The sequence below is a fragment of the Tenrec ecaudatus genome, chromosome 18 (genome assembly GCF_050624435.1).
Source record: "Tenrec ecaudatus isolate mTenEca1 chromosome 18, mTenEca1.hap1, whole genome shotgun sequence".
NCBI classification, from domain to species: Eukaryota; Metazoa; Chordata; class Mammalia; order Afrosoricida; family Tenrecidae; genus Tenrec; species Tenrec ecaudatus.
The window spans coordinates 15,772,215-15,793,372 of record NC_134547.1 but is presented as its reverse complement, the minus strand read 5'-3'; the positions used below and the strand labels follow the sequence as shown (position 1 = coordinate 15,793,372).

Below are 21,158 nucleotides of genomic sequence, written 5' to 3'. Positions count from 1 at the left end.
GGGGAACTGATTACAGGGATCCACATGTGACCTCTTCCTTGGGAGAGGGACAGCAGAGAAGGGGGGAAGGGAGACTCCTGATAGGGCAAGATATGACAAAATAACGATGTATAAATTACCAAGGGCACATGAGGGAGGGGGGAAAGGGGAGGGAGGGAAAAAAAAGAGGACCTGATGCAAGGGGCTTAAGTGGAGAGCAAATGCCTTGAGAATGATTGGGGCAGGGAATGTATGGATGTGCTTTATACAATTGATGTATGTATATATATGGATGGTGATAAGAGTTGTATGAGTCCCTAATAAAATGTAAAAAAAGAAAAAAAAAGAAATTGTTACATACTTATACAAAAAAAATCAATATTGACTCATAGAAACCTTATAGGACAGAGTAAACTTCCCCTGGAGGTTTCTGAGACCGTAACTGTTCATGGGAGTAGAAAGTCCCGCCCCTCTCCCTAGGAGCTGCTGGTGTTTTCAAATTGCCAACCTTGCAGATTGCTGCCCAATGTATAACCACGACGCCACCAGGCGGAAATGGGCAGTTACTACAAGTCACAGTTGTTTAACATTTGGGGCTGACTTTTCTCCGGCCCCAACAGCTAGATGCCAGGGGCTGGACGAAACCCCCCCCCCCGCCCCCCTTCAAAGTTTAAAACCTAATGCTAATCAGGTGGTGGTTTTCAGAGCAGGCCATCGGTTTTACATTCAACAATTTGTGCACATTTTGTTTCAACTCATCGGTCGCATTCCCTTTGATGGGTCTTCACTGATGTTTCCGGTTTCCTTCCTCTCTCTCTCCTAACCCTCAGAATGCTGTCCTTGGGTAAATGCTGCCCCTTTGATCTGACCGGGTTGATGCTCCTGACAGAAGGGCGAGTTTCCGACGGGCAAGGTGACTCGGGGGCCATCGTGTAAAGGGTCCCCTCTCACTATCTGACCAGTCAGCCTGATCTCTTGTGATTTTGAGTTCTGGTTCACATTGTTCTCCCGTTCAATCCAGGACCTTTTGACGTGATGCATTCCAGAGCAGCTGGCGGTGGTAAGGAGGCACTACCTAGTTCTTTAGGCTCCCGGTATGTGGAGCGTGATGCTTGTCCCCCACCCACGGGATCTCTAAGGGACTTTCAAGCCCCCAACATGTTCAGAGAATCTAGATCTAGGATACATCGTGGTGAGTGTCCCGGCACTTACTTTCTTCTTGTGTTTTATCTGGAGGTGAGAAGGCAGACCGGCGGGTTCCAATGCAAGGGCGGAGGAGAGAGAGAAATGGGCGTTAAGACATAATTCCTGCATCCCAGCAAAGAAGTTGCCCTGACCAATCAGAGGAGAGCAGCGATGGACGCGCTAGTGGAGGTGAGACAATCCAATTTCCTCCATTTACTGCTAAGACACGCAGTTACATGACGCCTTCAGCCCCGCTGCCTGCAGATATGGTATTGCTATGAAGGGGTTGCTCTAGAACACACCGTGTTCTGGGTTCTTGTGCTCAGGAAAGTTGACCCGTCTTTACATGGGCGTGAGCAACAGCGGATGTCAGAAATTGAGTACAGAACAGAATGTTGTTGCTACGTGCTTTCAAGTTGATTGTAGCACACAGCACCCCTAGAGGGCAGAGTAGGACTGCCCCGCGTGGATTCCCAGAGTGTAGTCTTTACAGGAGCGCATTCCTGGGCCTTTTCTCTTGAGAAGTCCCTGGCTTGATTCCAAACACCTAAGCAACAGAGCACTTAATCATTGTGCCACCCGAGTTGCTTGCAGGGTACAGTCGGAACCTATAAATGCGTCGTTATGGCTAGACTTGTGTCTCCCAGAAATACGTGTTGAAATCCTACCCTAATGGCTGTGGACGTAATTGCACTGGGGAATGGGGTTTTCTTGTGTTACGTTAATGAAGCCAGATCAGTGTGGGGCCGGTCCTAAACCTATGGCTATGAGAGACTAAATGAGCAGTGGCTTGTATGCAAACAAGCAGCCATCTAAGTGAGGGGCCAACTAAGTCCCCATGGAAGCACACCAGGTGGTGTGACCCAAAGATGACAATAACAAAATCCAAATATGATGTAGAGAAAAGGATTAGAGACTAAATTGTGACCACCCAATCTGTAGACGGCTATGCAGGACAGGGGGAGCCCAGAATCGATCTGCAGTCTCTACTCAGATAAAGCCTCTGGCAGGTTCTTTCTAGCCACAGGCAAGGGACCCGAACAGCTTTACAATCAGACAGAGATTATTGCAAACTCAATTATGGTGGATCGAACCACGGTGTAATATGATCCTGGGTCCGTTGACCTCCCACTGGATCCAACCTGAATTTGTTCTAAGCTTAAAAATTTCTCACTTGTTCCACAACGGAAATTTTCTTGCCTGGCTTTTAAAAATATTGATGGTGGTCTTTTCTTTCTTACTCTTTATTTGTATTTTTAATCTTCATATTATTATTCTTGTCTCCTTGCCATTTTATTTTGGATTTGTTTGTTATGGTTTCTGTTGGGTTTCCCAGTTTGAGAAGCAAAGAAAGAGTAGATGCATAGAGATAATAATGGATGGAGTAGTTTATCTAGGAATGGGGGGGAGGGTGTAGAGAGGGTGAAGGGATTTGGGGAACAAACAATGAATGTGGAAGAGGGGAGGGAGCACTAGAAGAGATTGTGATTATGTATCTACAACTCATTTGAAAGACGATTTAACCATGGAAATGTACATGTGAATACTATATCAAGAAAACTACTTACCGTATATACTCGAGTATACGCTGACCCGAATATCAGTCAAGGCACCTAATTTTACCACAGAAATTGCATTAAAAATGTGCTGGAAAACTCGGCTTATCAAATGTTTTGAGAATGATGAGGGCAACAAATGTACAAATGTGCTTGACACAATGGATTTATGTATGGGTTGTGATACAACCCCCCAATAAAATGATTTTTTTTTAAATAAAGATCATGAAACAAAAAAAAAACCACCTCAGCTTATACATGAGTATATACGGTACAAAAAAAGAAGAAGAAATAAAGTCTAAATGAGGGAATAATTTTTTTTAAGAGCAGTGTAGACATCGAGATAAATTTTTAAAATGAACCCATTGTAGGCCAGTGGATTGCAACTGCTAGAGACCCTTCAGGGCCGAGATGAACGGCCCCATGGGGTTTCCAAGGCAGAATCATCCCAGAGGCAAGTCTTCAGGTCTTTTCTCCCATGGAGCAGCTGCTGAAATCAAACTGTCAACCTTTCTGTTAGCAGCCAAACACTTAACCATTGCACAGACGGGGCTCCTGTGGCACAGAGACCAGCAAGCACAGCCAGGCCATGTGGAGACAGACTGCCAAGGGACCGAGGAACACTGAGAAGAAGGCTAGAGACGTTGAGATGTGACCCCGGAACCAGAAAGCAGAGCTTCCCCATAGAGCTGGTGCCCTGAATGTGAGCATCTAGCTTCTACAGCTGTGAGGAGACAGAAGCCTGTTCCTTTAAAGCCACTTAGCACGAAGACAGGGTAGTGGTGGCGACTGACCTCCAAAAGGCACCAGGGAAGAGGATCCAGATGAGGAGGCATCTTTTTGGGGACCTGAAAGATGAGTAAGAGTTAGGCAGTGGAAGAAATGTGTAAACCCGCACTCCCCCTACCCCACCTCTGGCAGTTGGGAACAACTTGGGCACAGTTCTGAGCTAGGGAAGAGTCTGAAGGATTGAAAGAGTGATGTTGTAGGAGCATAACAGTAGGGAAGGATGTGGAGATGTTGCTGGTTTTCCGGTGCCATTGAGTTCTGGTGCCTCCAAGGGCGCCTGAGTAGAGCTGTGCTCCGCTGAGCTCTCATGACTGGTTTTCCCGAAGGAGATCGGCAGGCCTTTCTTCTGCAGTGTCTCTGGGTGGGTACCAGGACAACCATTTGCAACACTCAGGGATTCCCTGGCTCTGATACAGAAGGAGACTATCAGGAACAGAGTCTATCATGGTGCAGAGTCATGTAGGTTACATTAGGGATCAGAGCAGAACTGCCCAGTCAACACATACGGAGGCAGCATGTCCAAAGTACATGGGACGAAGCCTTGCCATCCTTGCCTCTAAGGAGCATTCTGGCTGTACTTCTTCCAACACAGACTTGTTTGTTCTTTTGAAAGTCCATGACACTTTCAATCTTCTTGACCAACACCATAATTCAACGTGATCTGTTCTTTGGTCTTCCTTATTTATTGTCTGACTTCCACATGCATATGAGATGATTTTTAAAAATGCCATGGCTTGGGTCAGGTGCACCTTAGTGCTCTAAATTATAATTTAATAATGTTACTTTCATGGCATTTATATTTCATAATTTTCCTTTTGCCTTAAGGTCAGCAGTCCAAACCCACCAGCCACTTAAAGGGAGAAAGGAAGCTGTCTGTCCATGTGAAGATTTTAGCAAAGTCTTAGAAACCTTACATAACTGGAATGTATGGGGTCCCCCTGAGTCAGTACTCACCTGATGGGCATAGGTTTGGGGTTTCCTCTTTATGATATGTGATACTGGTTTGTCATGTATTCAAAGGATATAAAGTTAGTTTGGGGTTGCTGGGGTTTTTGTTTTTTTAGAATCCCACCCCCATCTTACGCCTTTGTGGCCCACAGAGGAGTGAGGGAAGAAAAATGATGGCAATTGGTGGGGAAAGCAGAGTGCTTATGTCTCTACAGAAAAGGAGAGAGAGAGAGAGTAGACCTCATTCTGATGTGCCAAGTCTTAATGGTGACATTCTTTCTCAGAGCAGCTCTTTCCCAGAGAGGGCAGGGCCAGGCCCAGGTCAGGACATGGTGTCCCCTCCCTAGATGACAGCGCTACAGAGGATAGCACTGAAGATACAGTTCAGGGAGTGTGGCCACACTGACCCACCTACATGGCGTCAAACCAAGAGGTGCGTGCGATAGACCAGTAATGGGAACAGAGTCATGGAGTCCCTGAGGAACCTCAATTGTAGACTTTTCAGTCAGGGGGCAGTGCTTGGCACCTCATCTGAACTGGTTGGGGAATATTCACAAGGGAGCCACACGGAAAGGTTAAAGGTATAGCAGGGTGGGGGGTGGGGCACTAGGCACTCCATCCCTGATTGCAGGAACAGCAATGGGGTCTTGTAGGAAGTGTGCCCCTTGGTCACAAATGCTGAGGACTAAAAGGGTGTAAGTGCCGCTAGGTAAGTGGGTCCTTGGAGATGGGTCCCTGAAAGAAAAGGGGATTTGACTAATGGATTTTAACGGGGTCTGCTCGCTATTTAACAGAAGGATACCCATCTGCTCTGGGTCAGGACAACAATTAGGGAAATACTTGTGTGATCTTTTTTTTTTCTTCCCCTTTTTGTGTCTATCTATATAAGATAGGCAGGATAAGCAATCCCAAGGAGACAACAATGGAGCAGCAGTTCCAGTGGGGGCATGGGAGAGGAGGAGGTGGTGGAAGGGAAGTGAGGGACAAATAATGACAGGGAGCGGGAAAGAGCGTGGGACCTAAAATTGACGGTGAGAAGGGTATAGCATTCCTGATTGTGTTTGATCAATCAAAATGTATCCGAGAGGAATTACTGAGAGGTGAATGATGGGTAAACATGATAGTGGGGTAGGAGGAAAGAAAAAGAGGAAACAAGAAAGTTAAAATTATACATGTATAGATATATAGGTTTAAATATAGATCTATGCAAATATATAAAGATAAGTATATTTCTATTTATATATATATATATATGCAAAAAGGAAGCAGATGGACTTTGGCCCTCTACTTAAATCTTACCTCAGTACAAGAACAGTTTGTTCTAATGATGTGACAATGTATGGTATTCACCTTGCTGATACCATTGTTAAAGACAAAACAGGTGCATAAGCAACTGTAGTGAAGAAAGCTGATGGGGCCCAGTTATTAAAAGAAATAGCATCTGGGATCTTACAGGCTTGTAGTTAAACAAGAGGCCGTCTAGCTGGGAAACAACAAAGCCCACATGGAAGAAGCACACCAGCCTGTGTGCTCACGTGGTGTCAACAGGAATAGGTATTGGAAGTTCAAAAACAAGTCGTCAAACTGATGTGAAGAAGCACAGACAAGGTGGAGACCCAAAACTCGCCTGTAAGATAATGGAGAGTTCCTCACAGAAGGGCCACAAAGAAGGGATGATGTATCCTGTGTGCAGTATAGCACTGAGGAAACACATAACTGTCCTCTAGTTCTTTAATATTTCCTCCGTACTTTTATAGTCCTAGTTTTGCCTCATTAATCTCGTTAGACCTGCATATGTTCATTTTTAGAATTCAGATATTTCGATACATGAAATCCAAGATAGATAAAAACTTCAGAAATAGTAATGGGAGTCCTGATTCCCTAAGGGTACGGGAAGGGGGGGCAACAAGGAGGGAAAGGGGGAACTGATAGCAATGACGACTAGAGGGGGACGGATAACAGAACTATAAGTGAATGGATACATTGGATGGTGTAACATGCAGCAAAAATAATATTAATAACAATATATAATATAATAATAAGGGTTCCTGGGGAGTAGGGTGAGTGAGGAAGGGAGGGGATAAATGGGAGCTGATATTAAAGAGTTCAAGAATAAGGAAAATGTTTAAAAAAAAAAAGAAAAAGAAAGAAAGAAAATGTTTTTAAAATGATGGTTGGTGGTAGCAATTATACAATTATGCTTGATCTAATTGAATTGAATAATGGATTGTTATAATATCTGTAAGAGCTCCCAATTAAGTAACTTTTAAAATATTAAAAAATAAATACATGGACACTGCATACACAGAAAAAAAGATGACTAAATTAAAAGAAAAATATTTTTTAATTTTTAAAAAATAGAATGATACTACTGGTAATAGATAATTGCGACATGAACCTTTCTTTAGGGGTTTGGCTTCTGGCTGTTAAAAAAGTTGGGGGTTGTATGTTTTCAGCCATTATCTTAGCAAAATTTTATAGTGCTGGTAGAAACCACAATACCAAACTCACTGGTGTCTAGCCAGGTCTGACTTGTGTTGACCCCATGTATTCCAGGATGGAACTTCTCCAGAGGGTTTTCTGGGTAGGAGTCCTGGTGGTGTCATGGTTATGAGTTGGGCTGCGATTCACAAGGCCAGCAGTTTGAAACCACCAGCAGCTCCGCAGGAGAAACACTGGGCTTCCTGCTCCTTAGCATCTCAGAAACCCACAGGGGGTCACTCTGAGTCAGCCCTGACTCCAGGGCAGTGAGTTTTGTTGTTTTGTTTTGTTTTGATCTTTCTGGCAGTAGAGAGGCAAGTTTTTTCTCACGGCCTCTCTGGGTGGACTCAGTGCACCTTTAGGTGAGTGACCTAAAACAAACCTTTGATGACTGTGTTGGTGAGCATGTAGAAACATAGACTTTCTCCTTGGGCCTTGACCGAAAGGTCTGCAGTTCAATGCCCATCACAGTGTTAAATGCCTCCACCCTTTGACACAGCAAATCACTTTTAGGAACTTATCTTGTCCTTGTGCCTCCTAGCAACCTTGTGTGAGAGTAGAACTGCCTGTAAAGTGCCCTGGGCTGCAATCCTTATGGAAGCAGATAACCAGGTCATTAGACCATGGAGTGGCTGGTGGGTTTGAACTGCCAACCTTCCGGATAGCTGCTGAGTGCTCAACCGCTGCCCCACCAAATCAAAACCAAACCCATTGCCATCGAGTCCTTTTGGATGCCTAGCACCCAGATGTAGGGTTTCTGAGACTGGAAATCTTTATAGGAGCAGACAGCCTCGTTGTTCTCGTGGGGCAGCTGGAGAGTTTGAACCACTGGCCTTTGGTTTAGGAACTCACAGTCTAACAACCAACAGAGCCATCAGGGCTCCTTTTGAGAGAGAGAGAGACAGAGAGAGAGTGGGGGAAGGACGGCATAAATGACTCTATAATTCTGCATCCCCTGGTGGTGAAGGGAAAAGAAAGCCCAACACGGGAAGATACCGGTCCCCACACTTACCATCTGTTGACAGCCTGCTCATCATACCTAGGGGAGAGGTGCAAACACAACACCTGTGTCAATGAGTTTCCTTCATTCCATTGTTGTTCTAGAAAACTTGCTTCTTCCGGACGTACAGCCCTCGTGTCCCCCTATTCCCACCACCCCTGTATCACCGCAGGCCTCACCGGTTCCCATGTTAATTTGATTTCTGTTTACATATCATCTCCATTCCCCATTAGACTTAGAGTCCCTAGGGTGAGCTTATCTGGACCATCTTTGGGTCTCCAGCATGCAGGCCAATCACATGCTATTGTTGTGAAGCCTTGAGATGATGCTGACTCACAGCAGCTGCATGTGACAGAGTAGAACTGCCTCATGGGATTGCCTTGGCTGCCATCTATCTTTCTGAGAGTGGATCACCCGGCCTTTTAACTGAAAAGTCACTGGGCGGATCCAAACCGCCAGCCTTTCGGGTGGCAGTCAAGCGCTTCAACATTTCATCCTCTGGGCTCCCAGGCACATATTACAATACAAACAAAACAAAAAAGCAAACCCAAGCAACAAACAAACAAACGACAACAGTGCTATGGAGTTGATTTTGACTCATAGTTACCCTGTATTGGGTTTCAGAGCCTATAAATCTCTTGAGAGCTGACGACCTCATCGTCCTCCCAGAGATTGGCTGGTGGGTTCAGACTGGCAACCTTGTGGTCAGCAGGCCAATACCTAGCTCACAGCGCCATCAAGGCTCCTGGGCACCGATTGGATGCTCAGAAATTCTTGCACAACCACGTTCACAGTCTAAGGACGGAGTGATCTACTTACCTAAGATCCCTGATGGCAGTTCATCCAGAAAGAGGGTAAGTGTCATGGCCAACATCACAGGTGTGGTGCAGAATGGTGGATGGGTCAAGGGAGCATGGAGAGAAAACCATAGTTAGAAATCCAGAAACAAGATCAGATTCTGAGGCTCGGGGCTTAGAACAGGTTGCTGTGGAGAGGTGAGCAGGTTGGGACTGTTATGAATTGAATTGTATCTTCTTCCACCCTACCCCTACCCTACCCCACCCCACCCCCCAAAAAAATCGATGTTGGGATCCATATGGATATGTGCAATCCGAACCCCTATAATGTAAAGACAAGACAATTTGCTTTTGAAAATGTGGCAAGAAAACCTTACGGAGTAGGGTTCTGGGAGCTTCTTGGAGAAAATCCTAGGGGGGAAAGTTCTACTCTTACAACTCCAGGGTTTGCCGTGAGTGGGTATCGCCTTGACAGCAACTGGTTGGCTACATCTGTGGATTTAATCATCTCTGCAAATGGGCTTTTCTTTGTAGTGTTAGGAAGCCATGCTCATGTCAAGTGTGTTGTGCACCCAAGCTAGCTTATAGAAAGGGTAGATCCGGCAGAAAAGCAAGCACACTTGAAGTAAAGACGCCCCGGCGAAGATCTCCAATGCTGGGACCGGAGGTAGAGACCCTCTCCCAGGGACGGAGAGGCACCTTCCTCTAGAGCAGACTGACGGTCTAAATTTGGACTGGGAGCAAATAGGTGTCTGCCTTCCGGTGCCGCCACTGTGGTGTTTCTGTTCCGCCAGCACCAGGAAGTCGGGACAGGGACCACGCCTCAGAACTCTGTGACATCACCGAGGGTCTCCTGGGATCGCTGGAGGGAATCATGGAAAAGCGCTGGGAAAGGGGTTGAGAAAACAATCAAGGCCATCCTTCAATGAAGGAAGAAGGGGGGCAGGGTGGGATTGCTCACAACCATTGAGTCCATTCCAAAATATTGTGACCCTATAGGACAGAGAACTGCCCCTGTGGGCTTCTGAACCCGAGTAGAAGGCTCGTCTTTTTCCTGTGGAGCCGATGGTTTCAAACTTCTGACCTTGTAGTTAGCAGCCCAAGGTGGAACCCACGGTGCCACCCGGAAGCGAAGAAGGGACTATCTTGATTGGTACCAGAAAGATGCTCCATGTTTTTTGTTTCCATTTATCTCGAATCAACGAGTATAAGTCATGGCCTTAGGGACCCCCTGGGTTTCTGAGCAGATCTGTGCTCCATTGGGTTTTTAGAAGTAGAGAACCAGGCCTTTCTTCTGAGGTGCCTCCGGAGTGGACTCACATTGCTATCCTTTCTGTTGGCAGCCCAGGCTACACCTACACCTACACCTACACACACACACACACACACACACACACACACACACCTAAACTCACTGCCATTCAGTCAATTCTGACTTAAAAGACTGTGTAAAACCACCTGTGGGTTCCCTAGACTGTGACTCTTTTCTTTTTATTTTTTTTAGAAAGCCTTAACTTTCTCTCTTGGAGTAGCTGGAGGTTTGCAATGAATGTAGAACTCTGTGAAAACTGGCTTAGTAAACACCTCAACCTTGTAGTCAGGCCCTAGTGAACATCCTGACCTGGGACTGTACTCAGAGAGAATCCTGACACCTTCTGGGACCTGCTGACCCAGAGCAGCAGCCCAGACAAGACGGAAAGAAACGATGTCTGAGACCCAAAGAATAACAAACAACTGATTTCAAAGTTGCTTGACCATCTGCAGAGCGTCCACCCCTTCCCTTTTAAAGTGCCCATTAAAAACCAGACGCACTCCCCTAGACAATGTTCCTATTCACCTCGGTTTGCTCCCTGAATGAAGTATATCCTACCTCTGCTTAAGGTGTCCTCAATTCTCAAGAGGGCCCCCTTCATTTCTTTAGAAGTGATCGTTGCTTTAATAAAATGCTGCTAGTGTGTGTGTGTGTGTGTGTGTGTGTGTGTGTGTGTGTGTGTGTGTCTTACCTCTGGACACGAACAAACCACTCAGGTTTGGAACTTTCTAGTTCCCTCGTGGGTGACAGCCCAGGCACACAACTTCCCAATCACCTGACCTCCTCTAACTTAGCCTTCTGCCTCCCAGACTTGCAAACTCAGTTCTAAAACAACACCCGTTCCACACAACTTGTTCCAGGCACCAGCAGCAGGACATAGGGAATAGCTAATGATGAAATGATGAGAAGCAGGGATGGAAAGCAGCGTTTAAGGCTCAGGTAGACCTGGGTTGTGTTCCCTAACCTCATGGCTTTGGACCATCATGAAGTTTTTACTACCAGAAGCTCCCTTGCTATTGAGTTGATTCCAACTCATTGTGACCTGTAGAACACAGTCACACTATCCAGGCTACAATTCTGAGTTAATTTATTGTGCCAATCTGGCCAATAAACACATGTGGGGTTAATTGAAGGGCGGGGGGATAAATGGCTCTGTGAGCCTCGCCTTTCTAGTTCTCGGGTCTCTTGCTTTGTGATGGTTGGACCAGGGTGCAGCTGCCTTAGCAGTTCCCTGCTTCAGCTTGCAAGGCTGACTTCCTGCAAGACATCTCTGAGGAGAAGCCACATGAACCTACCCCAATGCAGCCCTGGGTGCTGGAGCAGCCGTGTGGAGACGCCTGCCAGCGCTGAGATGTTAACACATTCACTAACTCGGCTTTCCTCCTGCAGTCGGTGTCATTGCATCTGTTTTGTGAGATGGAGGAGGATCTTGTGGACTGATGTTGGACATATGGGTTAATGTTGGACTTGTGGGCTTGGGCAGCACTGGGTTGGGATATTTCTTGAAGCACACTTAACCTTTATATAAAACTCTCTTCACTGACCCATGGCCCTGCGGGGGACAGCACTGGAGACACAGTGTGGGAATTGTGCCCGACCTGATCCCACCACACCGAGGCAAAGAACTGGGGGAGTTCAGGGGAACAGTAAGGGAATTGAGCAACAAGGTCCCCAGGGAATGCTGAAGGTGGACTTTGGGGCCAGGGCATGGTGCCCCAATAGACTGGACTGGAAAACACTCTTAAAGGCCAACAAACGATCCTTGAACTAACTACAAAAAAAAAAAACTCTCTTATACATGAGTTTCTATGGATTTGTTTCTCTAAAGTACCCAGACTGACACAAATTCTATACTTTTCTAAGCTATAATTTTCATTTTTCTAAGCTATAATATTCACAGAAGCAGATTGCCTCATCTTTTTCTCATGGAGCCATGGGGTGGCTTTGAACAGCCAGTGTTTCCACGAGCAACCATTCACTTGACTGTGGTGTCACTGGGCTTCCTTAGAACAATCAAGAAGTGCTTCATGTCTGAGTAACCGAACTTGGTTTTGGTCTTTCTGAGAAGGCATTTTGTTTTTCACTGAGAGATGGTCCCAGACTCAAGTTTTCTTCTAGTTCCTGGATTCGAAGCTGAGCGGTGATCAGTCAGGAGTAGCAAGCCTGGTTGGAAGTCCTCATGAATTCTGCCCATCAGACAAAGACCACCAGAACTGAGCGGAAGAAAATGAAGGACCTTACCTTTCAGCACTGTCGGCATCCAAGCAGTGGAAAGAGATGACCCATGATGACCAGCGGGGATCATGTTTCCCAAAAAGATCCAGAGAAAACACAGAATTAATGAAATCATCCTTGTACTCCATTGCACCTCCCTAAGTCCCACAATTGATTAGAGAACCAGACTGGGAAGTCCTGGCCCTGCTGAACTCCCTGGGCCCCTTTGGAGACATGTACCCCAGCAATCAGATACTCCAGGGACACCAGTTAGCTGGGGAATGGAAGCAGGGTCTCCCCAACCATCAGTTGCCACATCTACAGCTTCCTCTCAACTGGAAATCAGAAAATCCTTTCATTTGGGGCAAAGAGGGAATCTTGTCCGCGTAGCACCATGCTTTCAGCACCTAAGCCCCGCTCACGAGTACCCATCTGTCAATCCAGTTGAAGGGTTTCAATCTATACTAGATAGAGAGATATCTAATCTGTGTTAGGTAGCTGATCCCACAGAAAATCTGCTAAAAAGCTTGGGCTCCATATACCCAGGAAACACACGGAGCATGTGTGTGTGTGTGTGTGTGTGTGTGTGTGTGTGTGTGTGTGTGTGTGTGTGTGTGTGTGTCCCTCCCCTCTCCCTCCATGGCTCATTCTCTCTCACTCACCTTCCCTCTTTTGCTCTTCATTCTCTTCCTCCCTCCCATGTCTTTCTCCCTTTCCCTCGCTCTTCTTCCTCTCCGTCACCCCCCACCCCACTTCTTGTATCTCCCCTGAAGATCTCTCTCTCTCTCTTTCTCTCTCCCAGTGAGCGCCTTTCTGTGACCTTTTGCCTTTGTTCTTTGGAGAAACAACTAGAGGAACATCCCCCTCCCTCTTTAAACCCCGAGGTTTAACTTTTGCCCTAGTTTTCTACCCCAGAGAGTTTGTTCCTTTTATACCCATTTCTTGGCAGCGTTTCTGGGGTGGGCTATCAACAACTTGATTGCATACAATTTGATTGGTCAATAGACTCCCCAAATAATGTAAGCTGTAGTCCTACTATACTTACTATGCCAATGAAGTGTATGTGGCCTATCAACAGTTTCGGGCCCTGGGGGGTGGGAAGTGGGGAAGAATGGTGAAGTGTTTTGCTTTGAAAACTGACAAGGAGCTTGGGTGTTTGAAGAACCTGCCCCATTGAGGTGGTTGAGATGCGAAGCAGCTGGAAGAGAAACATCCAGAAGAAAGAACAAAGCAGCAGCAGAGAGGGAAGGCAAGGGACTACCTAAAAGGGCCATAACAAGAACTGAAGATAGTGAGAGGCCCAGAAAGGGCTCAGTGACAGAATCAGCAGCCACAGGGACAAGAGGGCACCATTCCTAGGAGGCTGAGAGGAGACCTGTCCTCCTGGTGGGAGCTGAGAGGTGTCCTATACCGAAGCAGGGGGAATTTGCCAGCATGCGTCCTGGTCCTCAGGTGCAACCTGTTTGTTAATAAACTGTATGTATGGTCCTTGTGGTAGTTATATAATCATTTGTCAATTTGAGAGGGTTAAGAGTGAAGGGGTGGAGTCTGGCCTGTCAATCAGGTGATAGCCAATGAGGTCTCTGTGGGGGCACAGCCTTCTCCTGAGGATTTTGGGAACTCTTGTATTTCCTCCTTGGAGCCAGGAGACACCCTATTCCTAGGCTCACTCCCTGTGAGACATCCGAGAAGAAGCCATATGGACCTACCCTGATGCAGCCACAGCCATGGAAACTGAAGAAGCCACATGGAGACCCCTGCCAGTGCTGAGATGCTTACAATGCCACTGGATCCACAAGAGTCCCCACCCACTGGCCTGTGATCTTCCTGCATTCAGCATCTTTGCATGTGTTTTGTGAGTCTGAAGAGGACTTCATAGATTGGTATTGGACATATGGGCTAATATTGGACTTGTGGACTTGATCTGGACTGGGCTGGGATGTCTTCTCAATGTTCGATTGCTCTTGTACATAAATCTTTCTTTTCTTTTTTTTTTTCTTCGATAAACCTCTTATGCACACGAGTCTCCCTGGATTTGTTTCTCTAGTCTACCTGGACTGGCACGGTCATCAAGTTCTGGATGGTCATGGCAATGGACCATGGCATCCAGAACAGAGGGAAGGGGTGCTGTGGGAGGGAGGGGAGGAGGGAGGAAAGGAGCCAGAATTGATGAAAAGATTAGATGGTGGAGATAGGAGTCACTTCCACTCTTTGGTCGGATTCTGGCCATGATCTTCCTTGAAGTAAGTAGGTGAGGATGATGCTGTTACTACTACTGGTTAGGTCTTTCAGAGACAAGAGACAGAACGAGACCTTTCACTCATGGATTTATTGAGGGAGGTGAACAGGAGATGACGTGAAAGGAGTTTAGGGAGAGCCAGATAAAGAAAGGTTAGAGCTGGCCCTTTGTCCAAAGCCAGAGAATTAGCCAACCTAAAAGGTACAAAGTCCACAAGAGTCCGTGTGACATAAGGGGAGAGAAACTTGGGTTGAATACAGACCCACTAACAAGCTTCAGTAGAGTTGGGTGAAGAAGGAGTTCACGGGGTCTCCCCTGGCTGCAGTCACTGCCTGCCCTTGTTAGTGCAGAGAGCAACTTTATGGCGGGGTTGGGGTTGGGGGTGAGGGGTATTTCAGAGGACCTGCAGGGCAAAAACAAAGAACTGCAGGAGAGGCAAGATCAGTGAGAGAGAGAGAGAGAGAGAGAACAAAGGTTGACGTTTGGTATTTCAGTCTTTGGGATGTCTGTAACTCTTTTAGACAGGAGGGTTCCCCAGCATCTTTCTGGGTGGCGTGAATAACGCCACTGGGCTGAGCGCCAGCTTCAGAGAGCGGATCTCACTTAATCCGGCAGGAAGATGGGCAGAGTAAGCTTTGGAAACCAAAAAATGTCTGCTGCTGTCCTTGGTAATGCTGCCACTAGAACCTAGACTCTTAGCCCCCTTTTTGCTCTGTCTGTCTGTCTCTTTCTCCCTTCCCTTCCTTGTCCTCTTCCTCTTTCTCATTTTCTTTCCTCTTCTTCCCCTCCAGCACCCACCACCCACCCAGACGCACACACATGCTCTGTATTGTTTGGTGGCCTCAGTGATGCCCAAGGCTCCCCAGAGGCAAGCTAAAGAGCTCTTGTTTCAACTCAGAGCATCTCCCTGACTCTGCCCAGGGTGGAACATAATGACCGTCAGCTTTGCTTCTCCTGTCAGCCCCCTTCCTTCCCCGGGTGACAGAGCTTCCTGATTACATGGGGAGAAAGCCCCGGGACTTACGTTTGACTGGGAGGGCCCACAAAAGGAGAAGCCAACGGATCCACATGGAAAATAAAAGTAAGACCGAAGAGGGGAATCATATTAGCATTGTCATCTGACTCAACTCCAACACCAAATTCTTTTATGGGGCAGTAGCCTAGTCTTCTACAGGGAGGTGTTTACTGGGACTGCTTTTATACAGTTTTGTCACACATTCCACAAAAACCAAAATTGAATCACCCTGTATTGTCAGGGATGTTGGGGGGGGGGGCCAGGGGGAGGGCTTTAACATGACATCTGTAGTAGTGAGTCCTACCACAGACAGATTTCTCCTACATGTATGATATGAAACAACAACAAAAACCCACTGCTCTTGGGTCAATTCCAACTCACAGCAGCCGACCCTGTGGGACAGAGTAGAAAGTAGAACTCTTCCACAGGGCTTCAGAGGCTGTACATCTTTACAGATGCCTCATCTGCTCCCCTCAGAGGGACCAGGGCTTCCCTGTGATCATGCATAGATGATTTTTTTATTGGAAGCACTGCTAAGAAGAGCAAAATATTTGTAGTCCTTGGGGATTGTAAAAGCTTGCATGCATACTGCCGGAGCCAGCGGGCCAAACAGAGCTGTAGTTTGGGTGCAGCTTGAAGCTATTACACCAAGTGAAGTCAATAAGTCACCGAAGGGCCGGAATTGTATGCCTTCAGTTATGCAAAGAGACATGAAAAGGCAAATGTATAGAAATCAGTGTGATTGGGGCGGGGGTGGCATGCGGCCAGGTGGATGGAGAGTAAGAGTGACTCAGTAATTAAAAAAAAATCCAGCAAGTAAATAATAAAAAAAAATCCAGCAAGGGTTGCCTATCAAGTGCTGTCAAAAAGTTGCACACCTGTGGAGAGGTGAGCTGGCAAAGAGTTTGGGATAGACTTACAATAATGAACAAAAAAAAGAGTGACTGCTGAGACTGCTTACAAACTAAAGAAACTCACTGCCCTTGAGTCAATTGCAAATCGAAACAGCCGCATAAGACAGAGTAGAATTGCCCTTGTGCATTTCCAAGATTCATAAATCTTTACGGGAGTAGAAAGCCTAGTCTTTTTCCCCTCGTAGAGTCACTGGTGGTTTCAAACTGCTGACCTTCCTCCCTCCAGAACCCCCAGAGCCAAGGGGATTTGAAAGGAGCTAGCTATGGGAAGGCGAGCTTGGGGATTTCATTGTTCTTACTTTTTTCTTCGATGGCAACTGGAGGCAGAAACATCATCCATCCAGGGCCCCACAGGAGCAGGCAACAGGGAAAAAATTCCACATTAGACTCAGAAGGCCACGATAGTCAAGGTCAGAGCTGCCTAGGTCACTGTAGGTCAATTAATCCACCCACTGTTTACTTAGGTCCAGCTATCCACCCAGCCATCCGATCTACCCACCCATGCAACCTTTCTTCCTTCCATTCTCCCATCACCTGCCAATCTATTCATCCATCCATCCATCCATTCATCCTTTCATCCATCCATCAATTCATCCTTTCATCTATCCATCTTCCATCCACACATCCATATATCCATTCATCCTCCTATTCATCCTCCCATGTATCCATCTATTCATCCGCCCACCCATCTATCCATTCATCTATCCACCCACCCTTCCAGCCACCCAACCATATTCTGGGAACTGGTCTGGGCTTGGAGTCTCTGATCAATGCTTGATGTTACGTGCTTGTCTGCTAACCAAAAGGTTAGCAGTTCTAGACCTCCCATAAGCAACTCGGCTATAGGAGACTGGTGATCTTCCCCCAAAGACTCCAGTGTTGAAAACCCCTTGGAGTTGTTCTACCCTGACACGCAAAGGGACACCATAAGCCCCTGCTTGACCCAATGGCAACTACCCAACAATCTGTTCGTGACCTAGTTGGCAGGCGTGCGCGCACACACGCACACGTAAAGATGATGTTCCCTTGCTTTGAAACCCTTCCATCCTTGTTCTGTGCTATCGAGCCAATGCCCTGCATGGCAGGGTAGAGCGGAGCCTGCTATGGGAAAATAAACCAGGGGTTTTCATGGGTCTCACAAAGCATTTCCTGGGCTATCCTCGATCTTTACAAGAGCAGGTCTTTTTCTTTTCTTGTTTTTTTTTTAATCATTTTATTGGGGGCTCATACAGCTCTTATCACAATTCACACATCCATCCATTATGTCAAGCACATCTGTACATGTTTCCATCATCATTTTCAAAACATTTTCTTTCTCCTTGAATCCTTGGTATGAGCTCATTTTCCTCCTCTCCCTCCCTCATGAACTAACCCTTGATAATTTATTAAAAATTTTAAACATTCATGTCTTACATTGACCTATGTCTCCCTTCACCCACTTTTTGGTTGTCCGTACCCCTGGGATGGGGTTATATGTAGATCATTGTGATGGGTTTCCCCTTTCTCCCCCTACCTTCTTCTTACCCTCCTGGTGTGGCTACTCTCATGATTGGTTCTGAGGAGTTTATCTGTCCTGGATTCCCTGTGCTTCCAGAGCTTATCTGTACCCATGTGCATGCTCTGGTCTAGCCTGATTTGTAAGGTAGAATTGGGGTCATGATAATGGGGGAGAGGAAGCAGTAAAGAAATAGAGGAATTATACTTCACCCTGACTGGCTCATCTCTTTCTTGTGACCCTTCTGCAAGGGGATGTCCAATGGTCTACAGATGGGCTTTGGGGTTCCACTCCACACTTCTCCTCATTCACATTGATATGAATTTTTTGTTTTGGGTCTTTGATGCCTGATATCTGATCCCATTGACACCTCATGATCCCACAGGCTGGTGTACTTCTTCCATGTGGGCTTTGTTGCTTCTCAGCTATATGGCCGCTTGGTTATCTTAAAGTCGTTAAGACCCAGCATCAGATCTTGTCCCACATTAGTTCCTCACAACTGCCAGCCTTTCAATTAGCAGCCAAATGCTTAACCCTTGTGCCACTGCCTTCCCTTCAAGCCCTTGATACACTAAGAATAACACCCCACATCCTTATGTGACTCCCCCAAAGACCTGTATGGCCTGCCTGCTGGCTCTTATGTGTCCTAACTTAAAACAACACCCCCCACACACACCTTGCCCTTTACCCTGTACACCATGCTCCAGACACACTGGCTTCTCATGGATCCTCCCAGCCCCAGGACCTTTGCACACACGGTGCCCTCTGCCCAGAACTGTCTCCCTCCAGCTATGGACTTGGCCAACTCCTACTTGTCCATCAGTTTTTGCCTCAAGTGTACCTCATCCAGAGAAAAACCTTTCCCAGACCTAATCTGCTGCTGTTGCTGTATCCCATCAGGGCAAGAGTCCACTCACAGGGACCCTAGAGGACAGAGCTAAGCTGCCCCCATTGAGTTTGCTAGGCTGTAATCTTTTTTTTTAAATCATTTTATCAAGGGGGGCAGTCCTTACAAATCTTATGACAATCCATCATTAAACACAGTTGTGCATGTGTTGCTATCAACGTTTCCAAAGCATTTTTTTTCCACTTGAGCCCTTGGTATCAGCTCCTCCATTTTTCCCTTCTCTTCCTCTCCCTCCCACTCTCGTGAATCCTTGATCAATTCTATATTATTGTTGTTAGTTCGTGTCTTACACGGTCCATTGTCTCCCTTCACCCACATGCCTGTTATTCGTCCCCCTGGAGGGTGAGTGGACTGTAATCCAGTGAGATGGCTGGGGGGGTTCAAACCAGGGACCATTTGGTGAGCAATTGAGTGTTTAAGCCACAGCCACCCCAGAGCTGCTTCCTCTAGCTATAAGACGCACACAAAATCTGCTGCCTTTCAGAGCTCTTGGAACCAGCCACTCCCCACCTTGCTGCTTAAGGTCTTAACCAAGACAGGTAAGCCCCACCCTCCAGCCCCTCCACTTTGTCTCTCCCCCAGGAGTTCCCTTGACTTCCTCCTAGTCTTCCTCATGCCACTTGCGTTTGGAAACCCGCCAGCAGTTCTGCAGGAGAGAGATCTGTCCATGTGCCTAGGAAACCAGATGGAGTAATTGTACTCTGTTCCATGGGAGCACTGTGAGGCTCACTCCACTCCAGGGGACACACCAACACCTCCCTTTGCCTGGATTGGCCCCCAAATCCTTCAACCCTATGGCAGCAGGAGCCCTATGAGCTAGAGGTCCTTTTCCTAAACCAAACTCACTGCCATCGAGTCGATGCCAACTTACAGCGACCCTATGAGGCAGGGTAGAACTGCCCTTGTGGGTTTCTGAGACTGTAAGGTTTCACAGGAGTTAGAAAGCCCCATCTTTCTCCTTCGTAGTGGCTGGGGGCTTCAAACTGCTGACCCTCTGGTTAGCAGCCCAATTCGTGACCACTACACCACCAGGGCCCACGATCTTTAGGATGCCCATGTTACAGAGGAGGACAGCGAGGCTCAAGAGGCAACGCCCCCTTCCCAAAGTCACAACGAGTCAGTATATCTCCAAAGACAGGGTGGGTGCAGTCCCCAGGACTCATTCAGCCCACCACCAAAAGAGGAAGAGAAAGGAGAGCACCTACACCTGAAGCAAGGAGTCTGGTTAGACTTTAGGAGGCACTGTCTGGAGCCAGCCCAAAGGATCCTCTCCACTGCTCCATTGTAGGAAGAAATAAGGAGAAGTCAAGTGAGTGAGTGAAGGTTTTACCTTCTCGTGGAATACAGGTCTCTGCCAGTCCCGGAAAAAGCAGGATCAGCAGGGATATCTTCAGAAAGGGCTCTGATCGGAGCATCGTGGGACCAGGATTCTGGGCAGTCACCTTCCTTCAACCCTAAGCAAGAATATGGTCACCCACTGTCCTCCCAGGCTCTGAAGGTAAGGCTGGCTGCCCACACAGACTCTCCAGCTTGCCCGGAGGCTAGCAGTTATCCAGACCTGCCCCCACACCAGTCAACAACAAAGGGATTGCCTCCTCCCCACTGATAACTCTTTCTCTAAAAGCCACATCGGAGGGCAAAAACTCACTGCCATCAAGTCAATTCTGGCTCATAAGGACAAGGTAGAACTGCCCTTTGATGGGAGTAGACAGTCTCATCATTCTCTTGAAGGACAGCTGATCCAAAGCAACCAAGTTCTCAAGGAATCCTGAAAATAGACTTCTGGCTTGGGGGGACAGGGATGGGCACCTCCTCAGACCCTATTGGAAAACACTGAGAAGGGTCAGCAGACAGACCTGGAACTATCTATTGTTTTGTTTTGTTTTCCTTTGCCCTATGTCTATCTATATAAGATAGGCAGGACAAATAGCCAGAGGAGAAAACAATGGGACCAGCGGTCCCAGGGGGACATGGTAGAGGATGGAGTTGGGAGGAGGTTGGGGGAACCAACAAACTCAGGGATGAGGGAACAAGAGATCTGAAACTGGTGGCAAGGAGGCCTAGTGGGGTTTGGTCATGTGCAATGTATCCAAGAGGAATTCCTGAGAGCCGAGGGTAGAATGAACATGGTGGTGGGAGAGGAGGAAGGTGAAAGGAAATAGAGGAAAGAAGTAGGAATCAAAAGCTATTTCTAGAGTATACTTAGAGGCATGTATATATGTAAATGTATTAATTTATAATGAAAGGGATAAAGGCCAATGTACATCTATTTATATGTTAAGTATTAAGATAGCAGACGGACTTTGGGCCACTACTCAAGGCTCCCA

At 47.0% G+C, this 21,158-nt stretch overlaps 1 protein-coding gene across 1 annotated transcript in view; it reads right to left on the bottom strand.

The window, feature by feature from the left end:
- Positions 1 to 20,246, bottom strand: part of EDDM13 (epididymal protein 13) — a 55,471-nt gene extending 35,225 nt beyond the window's left edge. The window contains exon 1 of the mRNA XM_075536631.1: positions 20,162 to 20,246. Within this exon, the coding sequence (XP_075392746.1) occupies positions 20,162 to 20,246 (85 nt within the window). The remainder of the gene's footprint in view (positions 1 to 20,161) is intronic.
- Positions 20,247 to 21,158: the final 912 nt, after the last annotated feature.